This window comes from Python bivittatus, unplaced genomic scaffold (genome assembly GCF_059951505.1).
Source record: "Python bivittatus isolate LINGU-HERP-01145 unplaced genomic scaffold, Pbiv_v1 ctg000330_np1212, whole genome shotgun sequence".
In the NCBI taxonomy this organism is placed as follows: Eukaryota; Metazoa; Chordata; class Lepidosauria; order Squamata; family Pythonidae; genus Python; species Python bivittatus.
In genome coordinates this window covers 63,135,272-63,156,776 of record NW_028277058.1, presented here as the reverse complement: position 1 = coordinate 63,156,776, position 21,505 = coordinate 63,135,272, and the positions used below count along the sequence as shown (strand labels likewise).

The 21,505-nt window shown below is 54.2% G+C and overlaps 1 protein-coding gene across 1 annotated transcript; it reads left to right on the top strand.

Moving 5' to 3' along the window:
- Positions 1–10,042: 10,042 nt before the first annotated feature.
- LOC103049073 (H-2 class II histocompatibility antigen, E-S beta chain-like) lies at positions 10,043–17,106 on the top strand. The gene is made up of 6 exons (XM_088141490.1): positions 10,043–10,237; positions 12,624–12,908; positions 13,859–14,140; positions 14,321–14,434; positions 15,058–15,078; positions 15,915–17,106. The coding sequence occupies exons 1-6, from the start codon at positions 10,150–10,152 to the stop codon at positions 15,926–15,928; spliced, it is 804 nt and encodes a 267-aa protein (XP_087997616.1). The 5' UTR covers positions 10,043–10,149; the 3' UTR covers positions 15,929–17,106.
- The last annotated feature ends 4,399 nt before the right edge of the window (positions 17,107–21,505 follow it).

The following is a 21,505-nucleotide window of genomic DNA, read 5'->3' as shown; positions in this document are numbered from 1 at the left end:
TTCATTGTCAATAAAGCAAAATAGATGGCTTTTTGGGGCCCTTGGCCTTTTCTATGATCCCTCAGAGGTTAATAATGAGATTTTGTAATCAACCGCCCCCCAACCAAAGCAGAATCCCACCCCTTTAAACTTACCATCAGTCGCTGGCCGTGCTTCTGCATAATCCTGGAGGAGGCTTGGCCCTTCCTCAGATTAGGTGGCTGGGAGGGAGCCATCCTTTCTGGCTGCAGGACCTCCTGCCGTGGTCTGTGGGGATGACCTCGGGAGACGGGGAAGAGCCACAGCCAGGGGAAGGGTCGGACAGGAGGCACAAGAGAAACGGCAGTGTGAAAAACGTCTCAGGAGGGCCCCCCGCCCCAATTTCTTGGTCCGTGAAGGGGCCGGGGGAGAAACGGACTTTCAGACTGGCAAGATTCCACGAATGCGCCGTACAAAAAGCAGGATTCGTCCGTCTGTCCTGCTCCCTGTCTGGAAGGCTGAGACCCCTGACCGAGAACTGCAATCCTGCCAGGCTTCCTCCACGTCCAAGGCTTTGATAAACAAGGCTCAGAGGTCCCGATCCACTTGGCACCGCATTCCAACCCTCTGGAATCTGGCACAAAGAAAGTGGATCTTTTTCTGACACGGCCAACAATGAGGCCATACTGGGCTACTTTCACACCACGGTAAGAACACATTACACAAATTTATACCTTTTGGTGAATAATGCTAGGAATGTATGCAGCACGGGAAAGACACGTAGACGTTACTAACGTGGAGCATATTCACGGCCTTCTCAGTAGCCTTTTCAGTCGAGGGTTGGTGCCTTTCAGAAGATTGCCTGCCAGAGCAGGTCATCGAGACCCCCGAAACTCCCCTTCGACATCACAAATATTTGTTGTGTCGCTGTCCAGGCTGGGACTCCCTGAGGGTCAAACCAAACCCGGCTGCTCCAGGCAAGAGAAACACGGCACATGCCGCAAGAGATCAGAGCTGGAAGGATTCCTACGTCCTCAGCAGAATTTTAGCACCGATATGATGACCTGATTCTAAACGAAGATGCCCCTTAATTCAGGGGAGGTGGGACAGCGTCCTATCAATACCTGTATGGCTGTCAAGAGCAAAAGAGGGCAGACCTGTTGTGTGTTAAGGCGAGAGCACGTCAAGTGTTTCCCGGATCTCCCTTGGAGATTTACGGCATGTCCACAGCGTACCTTGGTCTGGATCAGACCCTGGGTTTGTTGAGAGAATTGAGGATCCTCGTCGAAATGAGGAGGGAGAGGGAATCCTGAAGTGGAGGACATGGGACGAAAGCCCAACGTGCCTCAGTCTTGGCTGCCCCTTGTTCCTGCTGCCCTTGCCCTCCACAGCAGATTCTATGGGAATGAAAGGAATTGCAGAGCATGGAAAACAATGCACACCTCCTGAACTTGGAGCCTCTTCACACCCTTCTCAGTGTCAGGTTCAGCCAGCACCGCACGCCTAGGAACTTGCCCAGCCGCGCTTTAGTCAATCTCACCGCTCGAGCGCCAGCGCAGAAAGGGGAAATGCGTTACCACAAGCTAATGAATGGGCCCCCTGGCACCACTTCACTAATCTGGAGCGGATGCGTTGTGTCAAGCCAGAGGGCCGCGGGCGCTATAGGCAAAGGAGAGAGCCATTGAGGAACTGAGGAAGAGATCAGTGCACGAGGGGATGCCCCGGCTGGGCGCGCAACAGAAGCCCCAACGAAGGCAACGACCATGCAACAATCAAAGAAACAGAGAACTGGGCTGAACCTGCCATTCCAGTAGAAGGGGGGGATTACAGGGGGCAATCTGCAATCTAATTTGTAATATGTAGCCTAGCAACGGGGCCGCGGGGGGATTGAGACAACTATAAAGGAGTAATGTAAATGTACCAAGCCAGTCCTGGCTTTGCTTGTGACTGCTACGTTATGCATGAGTAAACCTCTTTTGTGAACCACACGTGTCACGGGAGTTTCTCTGTCGAACGGGGCAAACCTTTCATAAAACCAAGCTTTTTGCAACAGTTGTGGGGCCCTGCATTCTAGAGGAAGATAAGAAGAATCTGGCATGCCATTCCCTTGGTAACCAGAAGAAAAAGTTACAGTTAAGTTTACCTTCCTAAGAATCACCTTTCACTTGCTCAGACCGTCCCAAAAATCCCTTGTATGGGTATGAGGGGATGTACTCTCTGATTCCAGATCTAAATGTCTATAAAGCCTCCGATGTTTGTTTTGTGAGGGGCGATTCCATCAACATCTCTTGTTAATGTGTTGATTGGGGTCACCCAGCTGTGTCTTGATCAAAATACATCTGCTATTCATCAGAAGTCTCATCTCAAGTCTTCTTATTGGCATTTTATTGAAACTTGGGAAATAAAAGTGCCATACAAAACTATGATGCTGGATGCTTCTCCTGAATAAAGAAATCCCTGATGGAACTTTTAGTCTCCAGAGGATTTACTGAATTTTGGGATTGAGTGTGCAGACTCTGACACTTGGTGCCAGGCTCCTTCCACTTCTCTCCAAAAAGCATAATGTTTTTTTGGGAGGGAACGTGGTGGCACAAGGGCTTAATGACGCTGGAGTTTGCCGGTCAGAAAGAGGACAAAGAAACCCACATCCCAGTTAACACCAACCCAACACAGAAACTCGACAACCTGATCAAGAGAACCCTCAATGACCGAACCAAGAAGGGCCGGATCACAAAAGAGGAACGGGGCGGATGGAAAGCAGTGGGCCCCCCTCCCACGCATCCGTGGACACCCCAAAATGCACAGCCCCGACACCCCCTCTGAGCAGCTGCATCCTGACCAGGGACTCCAACATACAACACAGCGAAAGGACGGACAGAAGAGTTTGGACATCTCACAGAGAGGAGCAAATATTCCATCAACTCCAGAAAATCAAAGATGTGCACATAGATGAAGATGAAATTAGGGTCTCATTTGGCGTCACAGCTCACTTTACGTCCGTAGACCCAGAACGAGCGAAAGAATCCAAGTCCAGGCAGGCTTGAGCTTGGTGCTCGAGGGCAGGCTCTTCCACCCAACGCAGTCGAGGCCAGAACTGAACAGTGATCAAATGATTCAAAGGCAGATGTGCAAGGAAGCAGAAGAAACAGTGCTCAGCTCACGCAAGAAGATCGCACACGCTGACCATAAACGACGACATAACTCAGTCGCCAAAAGGATTCACTGGAGCCTCTGTAAAAATTGTCATGTGCCAGGAATGGAAAATTGGTGGGAACATATAGCTGAAAAAGTACTCAGACATGAGCAGGTTAAAATATTGTGGGATTTCCAGATACAAACTGATAAAGTCTTGGCACCTGACACACAAGATTTCACTGTGGTGGAAAAGAAGCAAATGTGGGTAATAGAGGTGGCAACACTGGGGGAGAGCAAAAGAGAAGATAAAGAACTGGTGAAAATCACAAAGTATCAAGATCTGAAAATTGAAGTTAGAAGAAGAAGAAGAAGAAGAAGAAGAAGAAGAAGAAGAAGAAGAAGAAGAAGAAGAAGAAGAAGAAGAAGAAGAAGAAGAAGAAGATAAAAATTGGACCTTTGGAAAAAAATTAAAGCGTGGCATTTTAATAGTGCACTGCACTGTCATTCAGCAATATAGCTTTGTACTTCCTTAACTTTTCTTTATAGACCTCGAGGGCTGCAAAGGGGGAAAACTCAATCCGCCCCCCCCCCCCGGTGCTTTTCTTCTGCTGCTGGTGAATCAAGAGCATGGCTGGGCAAGGCTTTTAAGGGGGGGGGGACAACGGAAAGGGAGAGGAAGCAGAAATCAGTGGGAAGCATTTCGGAGGCTTTCAGACAGAGAAATATTGATGGATTCATTGATTGATCACATATATACAGACACCCATCTCACGTGATGCGACTCTGGGTGGTGTAAAATCAGAAAGGAGGGTGGGGGGTCATTTAGGGGCAGGAATATTTCCTTTGGGTTTGACAGGATTATGCAGAGAGGAAAACCAAACCTCCCTCCCTCCCCCCCCCTCCCCCGGTCACTTCTTCAAGCTCAGCAGGGAATAAAGCGCTGGAAATCGGCTTCGTCTTGTTTCGGCCACAATGCTTGGCGCATTCAAAGCATTGCCCGGCCCAGAAAAGGGGTCGATGGACGATGCGCCTGGAACGCAGCCACAACCTCTGTGTTGCAGCTGAGCAGGTGGGAGATGGGGGGGCTCAATCTGTGTCCCCCACCAGGAGAGAGCAGGGATCTCCTGGTGTCCTCCCTTCCATCTCAGGTTTGGGGCCATGGGGCACGCAAAGGAGTCCAGCTGGCCAACCCTTCCTTTGGGGCTGCTTTGCTCACTCCCCACGGGGTTCCCTGCAGGGCTCCGGGAACTTGGGGGCCCTTTGGTCAAGCTGAGAGTCCAGCGTCGCCATCAAGAGTTCGTCTCTGCTCTTAGAGCACACCTGGAGTATCGGCTCCCGTTCTGGACTCCGACTTCCAGGCACGTCCATGTCCTCAGCAACCTGGATCGGGCACAGAGGAGAGCAGCCGGATCTTGGTTTACTCGCTCGCAGGGCCGACCGGCTGCTCCCCTCTGCCAGCTCCGAGCGGCGTCTCGTCCCCGATTCCTGGCCAGGATTCAGACCCTGGAGCAAGTTCAGCAGCAGCGACTGGAATGTTCCTGGGGAACTGGGACTTGCAACTGGGAATTGCGGTCATCCAGGGGAGCCCATCGCGCGACCGAGAGGCGCTCACGGCAGTCCAGACTCCCTAATTTGGTGGAACGAGCACGCTTGGCACAGCCCACCTGTGTGTCCGTGTGTGTGTGGGGGGGGGTTCCATGGGGTGGGGTGAGGAGGCTCAGCCTGTTCCTGGGGGGCCACAGTCAGGGGCCACTTGGGGCTGCGGGAGCAAAACTGGAGCCCTCCTGCAGCCTTCATCACCTACCAGGCCTTGTGGGGGGGGAGGGGCAGTCTGGGGAACGAAAAGGTTTCTGGGGAGGAAGAAAAACTTGGAAATTACGGACCGGCTCACTGAGCCAGTCCCAGCTCTCTGAAGGCTCCGGATCCGCCTTTTCCTTCCTCTTCCGAATCCAGTTTGTTGGAATCCCACATTTCTGGCCAGGGACGGGGCGGAAAGGTGGCCAGGCTGCATCCTCCCCCCTCTTCCAATGGCAGACAAGCCAGACTGGAGGGCTTTTCGTGGCCCCAAAGCAGGTTCATGAACTGCAAGGGCTGAGTTCACACAACCCCCGATGCACAAGCAGAGGGTCCCCTTCTGGCAAAGGAAACAGCTCCAGCCCGGCCATTTTAGTCCACCCCCATTTTAGCCACATGAAGCCGGTCCTGGGACACCCACAGCCAGCCCCCTCCTGCCCTGAGAAGCTGATTCCCACCACCCCCAGATCCCCAGGCCCTTCGCCTCCCGGAGGTCAGGAGGAAACTTCTTGGCCCAGAGAAGCGCCCAGATCGGTCCCCCCAGCTTTTTCCAGGAAGGATACGGTGCCCCTTTGGAGTCCCCCCCGCTGGGGTCTGAGGGAAGGATCCAGTCCACCCCCTCCAGGCCCACAGAGAAAGGAGAGCCCGGCTGAGAGTCCTGGGGAGGGCAAAGGAAGGGGAGGGTCCCCTCTGAGCTGGCAGAAGACCCCCTGGAGCTGCAGCCCCCCAAGACTGAAAGGTTCCCCCCTCCCACTTTCTCCGCTGCTTTCTCTGCTCCAAACTATCTCCAACATGGGGCGAAACCCAGAGAGGCTCTGCCCGGAGACTGATGACGCTGAAGGAGGGAGAATTCCCATTGGTCCTTCTGCTCTTCTGGGCTCTCCCAACTCCAAATTCTGAGACAAACGCTCCCTGCCCCCAATTCAGACCCACGGATTCCGCCTCTGGGGCTGGAAGCATCTGGGTCTGTCTCCTCTCTCTCAGGGATTGCTTGTGGGGCAGGATCCATGGGCTCTGCTGGGGTCCCCCTGCTGCTGCTGGTGGTGCTGGGGGCGCTGCCCCAGATCCCTGGAAGCGAAGGGGGCCAGGAGCCCCCCAGTAAGGAGGGGGTGGGAGGTGAGATGAGGGGGGCTGCTAGGGACCCCCTGATGCTGGTGGAGGGAGGGGAAAGAAAGGGGCTGGGACCACCAGAAGTGACCTTGGGGAAAGGGGTCGAGGGCAGGAGAGGCGGGACCTTGCAGGAGCCTTGATCCCACGTGGCCTCTGTCCCCTCCCTCCCCACACACCCCCAGGAGGACCGAGAGGGACCCCCTTCCCTGGCTGTGGCCGAGGTGGGGAGGGGGTCATGGGAAGGCGGCCGAATGAGACCCGGATCCGGAGCCCCCAAAGTTTGTCGCCTTGAAGGAGGAAGGAGAAGAAAGTGAAAGAGAAAGAGGGAAATTGCGGCGTTTTCGGTCCTAAATCCGAGCAAGGAAAAGCCGCATAAGAAAAAGATGCAATTGGGGAAAAACCTTTTTGCACCTTCAGAAACTTCACTTTTTTTAAATATAAATCTCCAATGAGAGGCTTTTGAGGTCAGGCAAGAGTTGAATTGAGATCCCTTGTTGGGGGAGCCTCTGAATTGGGGAAGGAGACCCAGTCCCCCCCCCCCCCCCCCATAATTCCCCTTTACTGTAAATGTAAGGTTTGCAGCCCTGAATCCCAGAGAAATCAATGCCAGGAATTCAGGAGGAGGCTCTTGGAAAGAAACAGCTCTTTATTCGGCTGAAGGAAGGAAGCTGGGTGGTCAGCAACCCAAAGCATAGGCAGCAGCTATGCCAGGGTGTGCCACGCCAAAAGAAATGCAGACCTAGTTTTTATGGTCCTATAGGAGCGAGAGATTGCAACACACAAGGCAGTTTGAACTGGAGCTGTAGACCCTCTCCTGAATACCGTCAAGGTCTCCTGTGTACGTGTCCCTCTCGCTTCGAACTAACGGTGTCTTCCTAGCGTGGCTGCAAGGCAACCCCCCCCCCCCACTACGATACTCACAGTTTCCCAGTTGAAACTGTGGTTGAGTCTGTCCGTGTGTTGGGAGATTAAGGCGTTTCCATCATGTCTTCTGACTGGTAGCTGGTGCTCGTGGATGCGCCCTGCCAGCCTTCTGCCTGTCTGTCCCACGTAGTGATTGTTCCAGTCCTCACACTTCATGTTGTAGATGCTCCTGTTTTTTCTTCTTGGTCTAGTGGGTCTTTTGGTTGGCTTAGGACGTTTTGGAGGGCTTGAGTTGGTTTGTGTGCTGCGGAGAGGCGATGTGGTTGTAATAGTCTGTGGGTGGTTTCTGAGACGTTTCTGATGTGTGGCAGTGTGGTCCTTTTCATAGCTTGTGTGGGTTGTGTTGCAGTAGGGTGAGCGGCCAGGCACTTTTTGATAAAGTTGTGTGGAGATCTGCTTTGTGGAAGATGTTGTGTAGGCGGTCTGTTTCCTTTCTCTGCTGTTGTGGGCTGCTGCAGTGCGTTTGTGCTCGCTTGAAACATCCTCTTACACAGCTTCTCTTGTGGGAGGTCGGGTTGTTGCTTCGGTAATGGAGCCCTTGATTGGTGTGGGTTGTCTTCCGATGAACTTGGTTTCCACTTTGCTCTTGTTTCCTCTGCTGATGAGGATCTCCGGGAAGGGGAGCGTGTTGCTGTTTCCTTCCTCTCTGGTGAATTTTATTCCTCTGAAGATGCTGTTGATGGTTTCATGTGTCTTCTCTAGTTGTCCTTTTTTATTATGACAAAGGCGTCATCTACATACCGGATCCACACTTTAGGCTGTATGTGGGGAAGTGCTGTGGCTTCTAGGGAATCTCTGCTGTGAGTCCCGACAGTGGTGGTCCCACGGGTGGGCCTCTGATTTGCTGGTATATTCGTCCACCAGACCGGAAACAGGTGGTGAGGCAGGGCTTGGTGAGGTCCGTGATTCTGGGTGTTTCGATCCGGGTGTATCTGGTTAGGTTAGGTGCGTTGTGTAGTTCTGCTGATATGGATTCTTTCGCTCGTTCTGGGTCTACGGATGTAAAGAGGGCTGTGACACCAAATGAGACCCTAATTTCATCTTCATCTATGTGCACATCTTTGATTTTCTGGAGTTGATGGAATATTCGCTCCTCTCTGTGAGATGTCCAAGCTCTTCTGTCCGTCCTTTCGCTGTGTTGTATGTTGGAGTCCCTGGTCAGGATGCAGCTGCTCGGAGGGGGTGTCGGGGCTGTGCATTTTGGGGCGTCCACGGAAGCGTGGGAGGGGGGCCCACTGCTTTCCATCCGCCCCGTTCCTCTTTTGTGATCCGACCCTTCTTGGTTCGGTCGTTGAGGGTTCTCTTGATCAGGTTGTCGAGTTTCTGCGTTGGGTTGGTGTTAACCGGGATGCAGGTTTCTTTGTCCTCTAATAGCTTGTTGGCTTTTTGCAGTTATTGTGATTTGTTCATAATAACTGTGGTTTGGCCTTTCTCTGCTGGGAGGATGACGACGGTTTGGTCCTTCCTTCGGCTGTTGAGGGCTGCCCTGTCCTCTGCTTTGAGTTGGTGTTGATATCGTGTTCTTCTGATCTGTGCTATGATTGTCTGCCTTATGTTTTCTTGGGTCTCAGGGTTAAAGGAGTCTCCACCCACTCCTCCCCAAGCTGGATTGCTGCAGGGCGGTCTACCTGGGGCTGCCCTTGAAGAGTGTTCGGAGGCTTCAGCTGGGCAGCAAGGGCTGGCACAGGCAGTCCGTGGCATCTCTTTCTGGGCGCAGGAGACACGCTGCTGCCTTGGCTCCCACCTGCCTCTGGCAGTGATTAAGGGTGCTGGCAGTCCCCTTTGAAGCCCTCCATGGATGGGGGCTGGGCCACTTATGGGGCCGCCTCTCTCCAGTTGTCCCATCCGGTCCGGCAGGAGGGGCCCGTTGGGGCCCAGGAGAAGAGCCTTTTCTGCCGTGGCCCCTACCCTCTAGAACAACAGCCCTGCGGAGATCAGACTGATCAGACTGACTGGACCCTGCTGGCCTTTCGAAGGGCCCCGAAGGGCCCCGTTCTGTGCCTGTCTGGGGCCCGGGTGGGTGACAGACCCCTCTGCAGAAGGGTTCCTGGCCTTTCCAAGTGATTCTTCCTGGCTGCTGTGTGTTGTGTTGCTGCTGTGTTGTTGTTTGGTGTGTGTGTTTATTGCTGAGGCAGGCTGGAAAATTGAGAAAGGCAAAGAGCATCAAAAGAAGCCCGTCTGTGCTCCCCTGATGATGGAAAAGCCTTCGGTGTAGAAAGTGCTGGGAAAAGCGGGGATCCCAGAAGATCTCCTGGTGCTCGCGAGGAGCTTCTCTGCAGGCCAGGAAGGCCCGTCCAGAGTGAACCGTGATGCCGACGGGCTCCAGGTGGGCGAAGGAGGGCAGCAGGGCTGCATCCCCCCCTTTATTCACCCCTTCGTTTGCAGCCCCTTGAATTCTCTCTCGAACGAGGCCGATGGCAGACAAGCCAGACTAAGGGCTGCTTCGTGCCCCCAAGCCAGTTCATGAACTGCAGGGGCTGAGTTCACACGACCTCCCATTCACAAGCAGAGGGTCCCCTTCTGGCAAAGGAAAGGGCTCCAGCCCGGGATACGGAGCTGCTCAGATGCCCGTCCATTTTAGCGGCGTGAAGCCGGTCCTGGGACCCCCACGGGCACCCCCTCCTGCCACCAGAGGCAGATTCCCGCCACCATCAGATCCCCAGGCCCTTCGCCTCCCGGAGGTCAGGAGGAAACCCCCTTGGCCCAGATAACTGCCCAGATAGGTCCCCCCAGCTTTTCCCAGGAGGGGACTAGCCACCCCTTTGGAGTCCCAGCAGCCCCAGACTGGAGTCTCCCGGGGGCCTTAAGGAAGCTTCAGAAAGCATCTAGTCCACCCCCTCCAGGCCCCAGAGAAAAGGAGAGCCCGGCTGAGAGTCCTGGGGAGGGCAAAGGAAGGGGAGGGTCCCCTCTGAGCTGGCAGGAGACCCCCTGGAGCTGCAGCCCCCCAAGACTGAAAGGATCCCCCCTCCCAGTTTCTCCACTTCTTTCTCTGCTCCGAACTATCTCCTCCATGGGGCGAAATCCAGAGAGCCTCTGCCCGGAGACTGATGACACTGCAGGAGGGAGAATTCCCATTGGCCCTTCTGCTTTTCTGGGCTCTCCCAACGCCAACATTTGAGAGAAAAAAATGCTCCCTGCCCCCAATCCAGACCCACCGATTCCACCTCTGGGGCTGGAACATCTGCATCTGTCTTCTCTCTCTCGGGAGTTGCTTGTGGGGCAGCATCCATGGGCTCTGCTGGGGTCCCCCTGCTGCTGCTGCTGGTGGGGGCGCTGTCCCGGATCCCTGGAAGTGAAGGGGGGCAGCAGCCCCCCGGTAAGAAGGGGGTGAGAGGGAGAGGAGGGGGGCTGGGAGGGACCCCTGATGCTGTTGGGGGAAGGGGAAAAAATGGACTGGGACCTCCAGGGGTGACCTTGGGGAAGGGGTCGAGGGCAGGAGAGGCGGGAGCCCACAGGAGCCTCTATCTTCGCGTGGTCTCTGCCCCCTCCCTCCCCACACCCCCCAGGAGGACCCAGAGGGACCCCCTTCCCTGGGTGTGGACAAGGTGGGGAGGGGGTCATGGGAAGGCAGCTGACCCAGGATCTGAGTCGGACATTCCAGCCCCGAATGAGACCCGGATCCGGAGCCCCCAAAGTTTGTCACGTTGAAGGAGGAAGGAGAAGAAAGTGAAAGAGAAAGAGGGAAATCGCGGCGTTTTCGGTCCTAAATCTGCGCAAGGAAAAGCCGCGTAAGAAAAAGATGCATTTGGGAAAAAACCTTTTTGCACCTTCAGAAACTTCAGTTTTTCTTTATAAAGCTTCAGTTAGAGGCTTTTGAGGTCAGGCAAGAGTTGAATTGAGATCCCTTGTTGGGGGACCCTCTGAATTGGGGAAGGAGACCCAGTCCCCCCCCCCACAATTCCCCATAGTGGAGTCAGGGCCTAGAGGGCAGGGGGGAACTGAGGAGGAAGGATGTGGGGGGGAGGAGACTGGAGACTCCCCTTTGAGTTGCTCCTGGGGGCTCTTGAGGAAAGGCAGGTAGGAGGGCTGAATGTTGGGGGGAGAAGAGAAGTTTGGGGAAAGCAGGGAAGGTGGGGGGTTCAGACGAGGGAGGGGCTGGGAGACCCCAGGATCATGTCCAGACACCCTCATTGTGCCCCCTCCCCATATTCCCCCCCACCAAGGAAGAGGGAGACTGAGGTATGGATCTCACTTTCACCGCAGCTCTGAGAGTTTCTGGGTCTCTTCACCCCCCTCCCTCCATTTTTCCTGCCATTTTGGGGGGCAAAGAGGCCCCACCCGGATCCAGCGTTCTCTGCAGAGAGTAGGACGCTCTGCTGTACCATTTGCACTTCTGCCTGCCTTTCTCCAGGGTGGGAGGAAGGGGGGGCACCAGGAAGTTCCTCCCCTCCCCCTCTTTCCTCCCCCTCCAGATCCCCAGCAACTCTCCATCTCCCCCAGGGACCCCCACTGGGACCGATAAAGCTCCCCCTCCCTCCTCCAAGGGGCAGCTTGAGAGAGCGACAGCCGTGCGGGGTTGGCCGCTGCTGCCGAAGGAAGGAAAGGGGGTGGAGGGGGCTGAGAAAGGCCTCCACGGGTCCCCCTTCCCAGGCCCCACGAATGCATCCATTCTTTCTCTAGGAACAATCAACCACCCCAGGCAGAGATAATTTTGAAGTCTAGTGACTATTCTGTGGATTGCTATGGCTCCTTCCTCAATATAGATCTAAATTCTGATAAGACTGACAAGTTATGCAAACCTCATTAAAGGAAGCTGAACAAATTTTATTCAAAAGAGGTTCATCATAACCCTCCATAAAGAGAGTGGGTCATGTATAATCTCTGGAAAAGACAGTAATTAAAAATATTGTATGTTTATTGTATGATTTATTAGATCTGAGTCATTATCCCGAAGTCAAGCGTGAATCAAAGCAGAAGCAGTCACGGTTGTCAGTTTCCTGGACGGAGGGGAGCTGGAATGGAAGGGAATATCCTCCTTATCCAACTGCTTTATCACAGGCACACACCAATATTTAGTGGCATTAGCCCTCAAAGGCCCTATGAGACAGTTCCGTTTTAACCCTTTGGCAAAGCCGGTTGGGTCGGCACTACTGTAACCGCTGGGAAAAGGCAATGCCTGAGGTTGGGGGCTTCCAAGGGACAGAATCCCCAGGCCCACTAATCTGGGAATAATCATCGACCCCGGGCAGACACGGCTCTGAGGTTTAGTGACTGTTCTGCTGATGGCTGTAGTTCCTTCCCAACCGCAGATCTACATTTTCGATCACACTGGCAAGGAGACTGCGGAGATATTACCTACGATTACCCATCCTTTTGCTGTGGGGCATCCTTTCAAGGGTCAAACAAATCCGATCACACAATCCCTCAGTCTTTTCCGCAAGGCTCAGTACGTCCAGGTCGCTGAATCTCTCTTCATGGAACTTTATTTCCACCCCCTTGATTATTCTTGCTGACTCTGCTCCAGTTTTTCTGAATGGTTCTTATACTCTGGTGCTTAGATCATAGCACCTCAGGTGGAGCCTGGTCAAAGCTGAATCCGGTGGAAATAAAAACTTCTCTCGTTGCAGACTAAAATTGCATTTGCTCCCGCAGCAGGTCTCCCCCTCCCACTTCCCGCATGGGTCCCTCCTCCGCTGGTGGCTGGGAGCGATGGGTGCTGGACTCCCTCCTGACGGCCTTCCTCCTCCTCCTCCTCCTCGCAGCCCATTTCCTGGTCCAGTGGAAGTCCGACTGCCACTTCTTCAACGGGACGCAACGGGTGCGCTACCTGGACAGGTACTTCTACGACCGGCAGGAGTTTGTCCGCTTCGACAGCGACCTTGGGAAGTTCGTGGCCGTCACCGAGTTCGGGCAGAAGGATGCTGACTATTGGAACAGCCACCAGGAGGTGCAGATCAAGAAGGCCGCCGTGGATTACTTCTGCCGATGCCACTACGGGGCTTTCACCTATCAGGCGGAGAAGACACGGCGTCTGATTGGCCGGAGAAGTGAGTCCGGGGGGGGGTTCCTGGGGGGAGTAATACCGGCCCCTCCCCATTCATTCAATCCATTAAAGTTCTTTATTTAACTCGTAAAATTAATCTATATATTTTGAAGATGTTTTCACTAAAACTGCCAGTTTTTAGATTTAGAATTTCCGCTGATTTAAATCTGTTCCGTCCATTTTCTTGTTAAAAGTATTTTCCCATTCAGAAGAATTTTCTTGTAAAGAAAAGAAAAAAGCAGTGTCATGACTTTCAGTTTGAAAAAACTGCCTCCTTTTAGCTCTTTTGCAAAGGTTTTCAATGTTCCAAGATACAAATGTGCTTCCTGTGAAGGAAAAGCTATAAATGTATTATTTATCTGAGCGGCAACCAGACTAGAGCCCAGGTCTTCCTTGCAAATAACCAAAACTTTTAAAAATGGAATCATCTTAAATGTTATTAACGGTTAGTGAAGAAATTCACCAGTAAGAAAAACTACTAACAAACTACTTAGACAAGACATTAAACAGCCAATTATTGAAAAGAAAAATCAGCATTAAAAATAAGACCCAAACATGCCTTGCGGCCCCCCAGAAGCCGAGGCTGCCGGACGCAGCACCAGAGACGCCTCTGGGGGGAGAAGGAGGGCGGGTGCCCCGTTTACGAGATTTTATTCCTTTTCTGGAATCTTGTATCCCTGACTTTTTACTCATCTGACGGCCTTTTTGAGCCTGGTTCGAATCTGCTTAATTCTTATCCCATCCAGAGTCAAATTTAGCTGACCCAGCAGCGCAAAGGAAAGTCTGCAAAAGAGGAACGTGGATTTTTTCTCCCTCTCTCCAAATAAAACTCTTGGAAGGGGGATTTGAAACGCAGAACATTTCCAACTCTGACCTTGGCCTGAACTGACCAGCTTGCTCTTCCGTCTGGGCCCTGTTGGGTCTCTCACGTCCCTCCTTCTCCCTCCCCTCCAGCCAAGCCCACCGTCACCATCTCCCCCGCCAAGACGGACCCCGGTTCCCCCAACGCCATCCTCCTCTGCACCGCGACCGGCTTCTACCCCCTGGAGATCGACGTCCAGTGGCTGAAGAACGGGCGGCCGGAGAAGGAGGGCGTCGCCTTCGGGGAGGAGCTCCAGAACGGAGACTGGACCTACCAGCTCCAGGTGCTGCTGGAGACCCAGCCCCAGCGTGGGGACGTCTACGCCTGCAAGGTGGGGCACGCCAGCCTGGAGGCCCCCATCACTGTCCAGTGGGGTAAGCCTTTCCCTTCCTCCCCTTCCCTCCCCTCCTGGTCTGGGGACACCATCCTGCATGGAGAAGGGGTCATGGATGGGGGGCTGGGAAGACCCTCCCTGTGCGTCAAGCCAGAATGGCCCCCCGGAGGAAGCTGGCCCTGATCCTGCTGCTCACGCAAGGCTCCTTCTCCTTCCCCAGAGCCACGTTCCTCCAACGCTGCCAAGAGCAAGCTCTGGACGGGGGCCGTGGGGGCCGTGCTGGGGGTGGTCTTCCTGGCTGTGGGGCTCTCCTTCTACCTGAAGAACAAGGAAGGTGAGTCCATGGGGGGCTGAGTGAGGAGTTATGGGGAGGGGATCATCTAGGGGAGGCCTTGCATCTAGATGGCAAGGTGGGTCCTCTTGGGCCCCTGAATCCCAAGGCTGAGGGTCTCTTTGGGAAATAGGTTTGGAGACATTTTTCCTCCTGGAGGGGCACAAGGGACAGGAGACCCCATTTGGGGGGGGGTGGAGGCACCAGGGTAGAAACCAGGAGTTGTGAGTTCCAGTCTTGCCCTGGGCACAAAGCCCCCTGGGTGACCGAGGGCCAGCCATTGTCTCTCAGCCCCAGGAAGCCGGCAATGGCAACCCCCTTCCAAAACCTTGCCAGGGAAACTGCAGGGACTAGTCGAGGCAGTCGCCAGGAGTCAACGTTGACTCAAAGGAAGAAAAGAAAAAAAAGGGGGGGGGATGTAATGCAATATATTATGGGCTATAGAATGGGAGCTTGACCCCATCAATGCTCCAGCCCTTCATTCATTCATTTATCAAATTTATAAGGCCTCCCACAAGATGTGACTGGGCAGCATAAAACAAAAAATATAAAACTATAAATATGTCAAAAAGAGTCATATTAAAAAGATAAAAATGTTCTGAATGAATCTCTCTCCGTTTTTCCAGCAACTTCCATCCAACAACCAGGTGAGCGTCTTCTATTCGCCCTCCATTAATTAATAAGTTGTTCTCTTTCTCTCTTCTCACAAAAAATATCCCTTAAGGTGCTGAAAGAGCCTTGAATGACCCGCAAAGCCTCCACAGATTTTCTGGACTCCTCAAATCCCTTTCTGAGATTTTTGGGGGCTTTTCCTTGCAGGGACCCCAAAATGTAATGCAATTGCACACAAGAGCCACACACAACACCAAAGCCTCCCCCAGGATGTCTCCCCATTTTGGGACATTGCCAAAGGGAAAGGAAGGAAGGGGGCCATGCAGGTCATTGGGGGAGGGACAGAGAGCACCCGAAGTTTGTGGGCTGCCCTTCCTGACCCCCCACCACTTTTGACCTTCAACACAAGCTCCGGCCAAGGGACACCAGGCTGGACACCAGACACCATTTCTGACTCCACCCTCCGAGCAGCATCTTCTCAATTCAAATGAAGTATCTGGGGAGGGAGGGAGGCTTTGTCTCTTGATTAACCCCCTAATTAAGCCAATTAGGGACAAATTGATTCTGTCAAGGTCAGGCTGGAGCCTCCCTTTGCAGCCCCTCAGCTGAACTCGGACCCCCTTCGAGCCCCGGAGATGAGATGGGGAGGAATTCCTGGTCCTTCCCTGGAAGGGGCGGATTCCCCCTCCATCTGGGCCCTGCCCATCATCCACCCCCGAAGGTTGGGCCTGCCTTGGGCGGGGGGGGTGACAAGGAGGGGGAGGGGAAGCCCACCCTGCATGTTTCCTGCAGACTCTCCAAAAAACCCTCATTTAGACTGAGAGTTTTTACTATTTATTTTAATTGTCTTCCCCACCTCTGTTTTTCACAGCCCTCATGAGTTAATCCTGCTATCCCTTCCTGCTCTCAGATGCAAAATCGCTGAAGCATTTCAGCACCTGATGAATTTCTGCCTTTTTTGCAACCCTCCAAGGATGCAGCTTTAACAGTGGCGAGAGGAGGAGAATCACAGCCTGGACCTTCTCCTGCCGAGACCCACCAGCTTCCTTTCAGGGCCTCTCTGTCTTTTGAGGGAGGGGGAAACTGGGAGGGGGTGGAGACCACCCAGTCTGCCCCCAGGAACTCCTGGCCTGCCTGTCCCTCCAGACCCCCCGATTTCTCCTGCTCAGCACAGACCCCCATTCAGAGCAATGGCTGCAACCCACCCACCTCCAGCCACTTAACCCGAAATCCATCTGGCGCTTAGCCAAGCCTGGGGGCCACCAGATCCAGAGAGATCCAGATGGTCCACATATACCAGTCACTCTGGGATCCCCATTTCCTGAGGAGTGATCTCAGGGATCAACTGGTCTCTGCCCACCAGAGCCCCAACCTCTTTCCCTTCTTTGGACCCCCCCCCCATTTCTCCATCTCGTCCCTCCCGGCTTTGAATGAGCAGGAGCTTCATCTACTGGCTATTCTCCTCTGGGTCAATTCCTTTGGCTTTTATTCGCTATAAAACAATAAACTTTAGACTGTAGGAAACCCCTGGAATGATCTGAGCTGATGCTGTCCATTTAATCCATTCCCTTCATCCCTGAACTTCTGGTCCTCCGCAGAAGGGGAGAGGTTTCCCACCCACATCTATAGGTCTCCTTGCCAGCGTGGCTCCTCTTATCAGAAGGGGGCTCTTCCTTGGAAGCTCCTTCCTCGCTACTTACATTCATACGGATTCTCTCCAGGGTGGATCCTTTGAGGAGAACGAAGAGGAACCCCTGATCCCTTCCATGCTTTCAGCACCCATGTTGCTTGTCTCTGGTCCCAGCTCCGGAGGGTGGACACAAGTCCAACTTATCTTTTGAGTATTTTTCCACAGAAGGGCACTTCCCTCTCTCCTTCCCAAGATCCTGCTTTATGAAGAAGATAAAGCTGCATTTCCTCCCCTCTGAAAAACTGTCTGGAGATGAGGTGGGGAGGAATCAAAACTGCAACAGGGCCAGGCGGAGGAAGACGAGGTCCCACTGCAGGAAGCGACAGTGGGTCTGCTGAGCTTCTCTTGCGCAAGAAACGCCGATTAAGGCCTGCCTGGAAGGGAGGCGTCAGGACGGGCTTCGTCCCACGGCTGGGGAAGCTGCGCCTGTTCAATATCTGTCTGGAGAGCAAGGGGGCCCCTTGCAATCCATAGTAAAATATACGATGGAAGAAATCCCTTCATTCTGAAGCAAAGCATCCTAAATTTTGAACTAAAGCCAAAGGGTTTTCTATTCCTGTGGGGCAACCGCGTGGCCCCATTGCAAAGATAGGACCTACAAAACATGCCAGTCTTCAATAAGTCAAGATTCCTCCTTTCTCATCATCCTTCCTCAGTCTGCAATTTCTTTCTGGGGCTGTTCCTCAGTTAGCAAGATCTGCTTCAAGGCGCTCCCAGGCAGGAGCCAGAGAAAGTCCCTTTCAGAGGCCAGAGCAGGAGCTCAGAGTCCGCCTGGACGGACCCCGTGAATCTCCTCTTTCTGGGGATTCTCCCGAGTGGATCCTTTCATGGGAAGGTAATCACCCCTCCTGAAGCTCTTCCCACCCTCCCTGCATTTATAGGTTCTCCCCCAGGTGGATTCCGTCCCATAGAGAAGGAATGGGGGTCCCCTTGTAACTCTCTCCATCCTCTCTGCACGGATGTTCCCCTCGAATGTGGGTTCTGTGATTGTCACTCAAATTGTCTTTGAACATCTCCACATTTCTCCCTAAGACTTGGTCCTTCTATCTCGGACGGAGATCTGGTGGGCTGAAGGTTTCTGACTCCCGTCCTTGGACTGGGCTCCTGCGTGACTCTTTGGCTCCATCCGATCTGCAAACCTCTCTTCTCCTCCTTCATCCCTGAGCGTTTCTGACAGCAGAGGAGGGTCCAGGGTGTGAGTCCTCGTGTGTGGATCCGAATCCCTCACGCTGACCCAAGGAGCACACCCGGAGTCCAGGCGGCTGTGAGCCCCTCCGCAGGAGGAGAACATCTTCATTTTCAGGAAAGCTTCTTCCATTGCCGCAAAGCTCCTACTATGAAGAGGTTCTCCCAGTGTCTGGCTGGAATCTTCATCCCCTATGGACAGCCCTGCCCCATCTTCTGCAGGAGAGACCCACATATCCTGGGAGAGGCTCCCCACCATCTCCTCTCCCCATGCCTCCCACCTTCCTTTCTTCTTCGGGGTCCCAATTTTCTCGGCTGCTCGCCCCCAGACATCCTCAGGCCTGTCCACTTCCCTCCGAAGATGCCACGGCCGGTCAGGGCACCGAGCAGAGCAGACCTCCCTTGGCTTGACACAGGACTTCCGTCCTTGCAACTGAGGATTGCATTGGCTTTTTCCACAGCTGCGTCACCCTTGTGGCTCGCGCTGAGCTTGTGATTTGCCAGTCCCAGGATGGCCACTGGGATTCACATGACCCATGTCACACCACTGAGAGTCCACACTGCCTGTCAGGTGGCACCAGAGTAGGGAGGTGCCAAGTCCTACGTAGCCGGGCAAGACCAAAGAAGCAAGAACGGGGCAGACTCAGGAAGGCCTCTTTCATGCTCGTTGGAGGCAAACGCAGAATCTCAGGCACCGCATCCCGCCCGGCAAGCGCTCTCTGGCTTCTTCGCAGGTCCCTTGTCCCTGAGGCCGAACTGCCCTTCCTAAGATCACCTGCCAAAGCACTCGCCTTCGGCCTCTTGAGTTCTTCTGCCTGCCTTTCCTTCCATTCCTCTCCCAGAATCTCTCACCTCTGGATAGAGTTTGCAGTAGCAGACAGCCTTGGGGGTTCCTGGTGGTCTCCCATCCCAGCACTACCCTTTCACAATAGGGTCCGTCTCCCAACCACAAGGAACCGTCTTCTGCAAGCACCACCACCCTCATTTTGGGAGAGGCATTCCCTCCGAGAGTGGAGAATGCCTCTTGGAAGGCGGCGTCCCCAACTTTTGCAGTGCCCCTGAATCCTCCCATTTGCTTTTTTCACAAAACTTTCCCGGGATGAATCAGCTCCAATCCTTCTCTCTCTAACAACCATCCAGAGGGGCTGTGACCGACTTCACCCCCTCACCAGGATGCAGTTGTATGGGGTGCTGTTCTGCAGTGCCAGGCTGACCCGGATGATGTGGCAGTCTGAGGGGGAGGCACCCCCCGGGTCAGGGGCCCGGGGGTAGACGGAGCCACAGGAGGCCAAGCTCTGGTGGCCCCGGATGAAGCTGACCCCATGGCGGGAAGGGGGGCCAGGCTACCCCAGGGGAGGGTGGGGCACCGTGTCTGGGGCCGAGACGGAGGGCCACCTGCTGTGCTGCAGGAGGAGAAGGGAAGTGAGAAGGAGGCAAGCCCGGGACCGAAGCTGTGTCTGGGGAAGGAACCCTGCCTGGTCCCGGGGGGCTGAGCTGGACTGGCCAGAGGGGAGGGCAGAGGGGTTCACTGGGCGTGGGGGGGAGGTCCCCGGCAGGCAACTGGCTCTGGGGACACGGGGCCCTGCTGTCCACCAGCCACACCAGGTTTTGCGGGGGGGAGAGCTCAACGTGCCCAAAACGCCCGCCCAGCTCTGCAGCCGAAGGGCAGGAGGAGGCCCGGGCTGGGTCTGGACTCGAGATGGGCCATTGGCGGCAGCTTCAGAATGGCGCAAAAGTTGGGGAAAAGGAAATTATGGGCATTTCCACCAGGGAAGGCCAAATCCTGACCACGTCCCTTCCAGCCATACCATTTTTTTGCATCGGTCCTAAGCCCGAAAAAGGGAACCAAAGGAAAAGGGGTCCTGGTCTCCAGCAAACACCCCAAGGAGCACCCAATAGCAGCTCCCAGCTGGAAGCGGAAAAACAGCCGGGGAAGGGGCAGCGGAGCGCTTCCGGCCAAGGCTTTTGTGCCAGGCTGACGGACTCCCTTCCCTGCAGAGGGGCACGAAGTGCTGGGAAGGGGCCTTTCCCACCCAGTCAGATCGTGGGGAACAAGTTTGGGGACGCAGACCAAGACCAGGCAAGGGGAAGAATCCCACCCCCGTGGCTGTGCTCTGAAATAACGCCGAGGACTAGAAACTTGGGAAACAAGTTGGCTTAGCCGGTCCCGAGCGTGAGGTCGCGGGGCCAGTTTGGGGGTCATCCCTCCGCCTCCCCTCAGCAGCAGCAGAGGTGGAGGATCCCGGAGGGGGGGCAGTCCCGAGTCACCTGGAAAGCTCCCTGGGTGGTGGGGAGGCAGCCGATGGCCCCAGAAGGTTGGGGGGGATGCGGGGGGACCAGGTCTGTCCCAGGGCAGTGGGGCACTCACTGCCAGCGAGGCAATCAAGCTGCAAAGAAGACATGGGTCAGTGGGAAGCGGGGGGCAGAGGCCCCAGGGACCCTCCCCTCCGGGCCCTCACCTCGCACAGCGCTTGATCACCAAGGTGGGCTTGCTGGGCCTGGCCGGGGAATTCTGGGAGCTGAAGTCCACCCATCTTAAAGCTGCCAAGATTGAGAAACCCTCGACTAGATGATCGTTGTGGTCCCTGCCAGTGCAACGCCACAGGCAACCCTTACAAACCGCAAGGACATCACATCCATCATGCCCTCTTCATGCCAATTACACAATTTGTGTAATTTGCATGATGACATCACAATGCGTGTGCCCTCATTTGTCCCCCACGAAGGTGGGCATGAACACGGTCCCTTCCCCAGCCGGACATCCTCCAAAACTCCCAGCCTCTAAGCTAACACTTCTCATTTCTAAATTCGCCCCCACCCCCACCCCCACCCCCACCCCGCCGGTCGTGGCTCGGTCCAAAGCCCACTCACTTGGGGCTTCCGGTCAGTGTCAGTTCAATGGCCACTGCAGGTGCTGAAATGTCTCAGGACATCCGTGGTGCTCAACCAGAGACAGACAACAGGGTGCCCCAAATACCAGGGGGGCAATATAGCAAAGAAAAGAAAAGAAATATATAAAGAAGTGACTTCCCCCTTCATCACAACAAGGACTGACAATTTTAGAACCTTATCGCCTTCTCTTAAAATACGACAATGATCTCTCCTTCCCGTGTCCCCTGCCGCCTCTCTGGTGGAGGACTGAAGTGCTGAAGTTGCCGTACAGGTCCTGTGCAGAGACACAAAGAAAGGGGGAAGCGGCAGAGGAGAATTGAACCGAGGGAATTTCCCCAACTTACACAACTCCCATTGTCGCCTTCGAATAGCCACAGCCCTGCGAAGGCATTCTTTGGCAGGAGGTGGGCAACTTTACACCCTCCTTCAAGCATCTGATCAAGTGAGTTTTCTCAGAACTGATGATGGCGGAAATATCAAAACTGGATCTCCCTGCACCCCCAGGAAATGACACAAATCGTTTCTGGCAGCGAAGGAAACTTTCTTTTTTTATATAGTCATTTTATTCAAAATTACCATTAAAAAGGTAAAAGCTAATTAAACTAAAAAAAAGAATAAAAAGAAAAATAGAAAGTGTAAACAAGAAAAAAGAACAATAGAAAGAAAAATAAGGATATAGTAAAGAAAAAGAAAAG

Coding starts and splice junctions, on each gene's coding strand:
- LOC103049073 (XM_088141490.1), top strand. CDS start 10,150: ATGGGCTCTGCTGGGGTCCCCCTGCTGCTGCTGCTGGTGGGGGCGCTG. Junction 14,141..14,320: donor CCCCATCACTGTCCAGTGGG/GTAAGCCTTTCC, acceptor CTCCTTCCCCAG/AGCCACGTTCCTCCAACGCT. Junction 14,435..15,057: donor CTACCTGAAGAACAAGGAAG/GTGAGTCCATGG, acceptor CCGTTTTTCCAG/CAACTTCCATCCAACAACCA.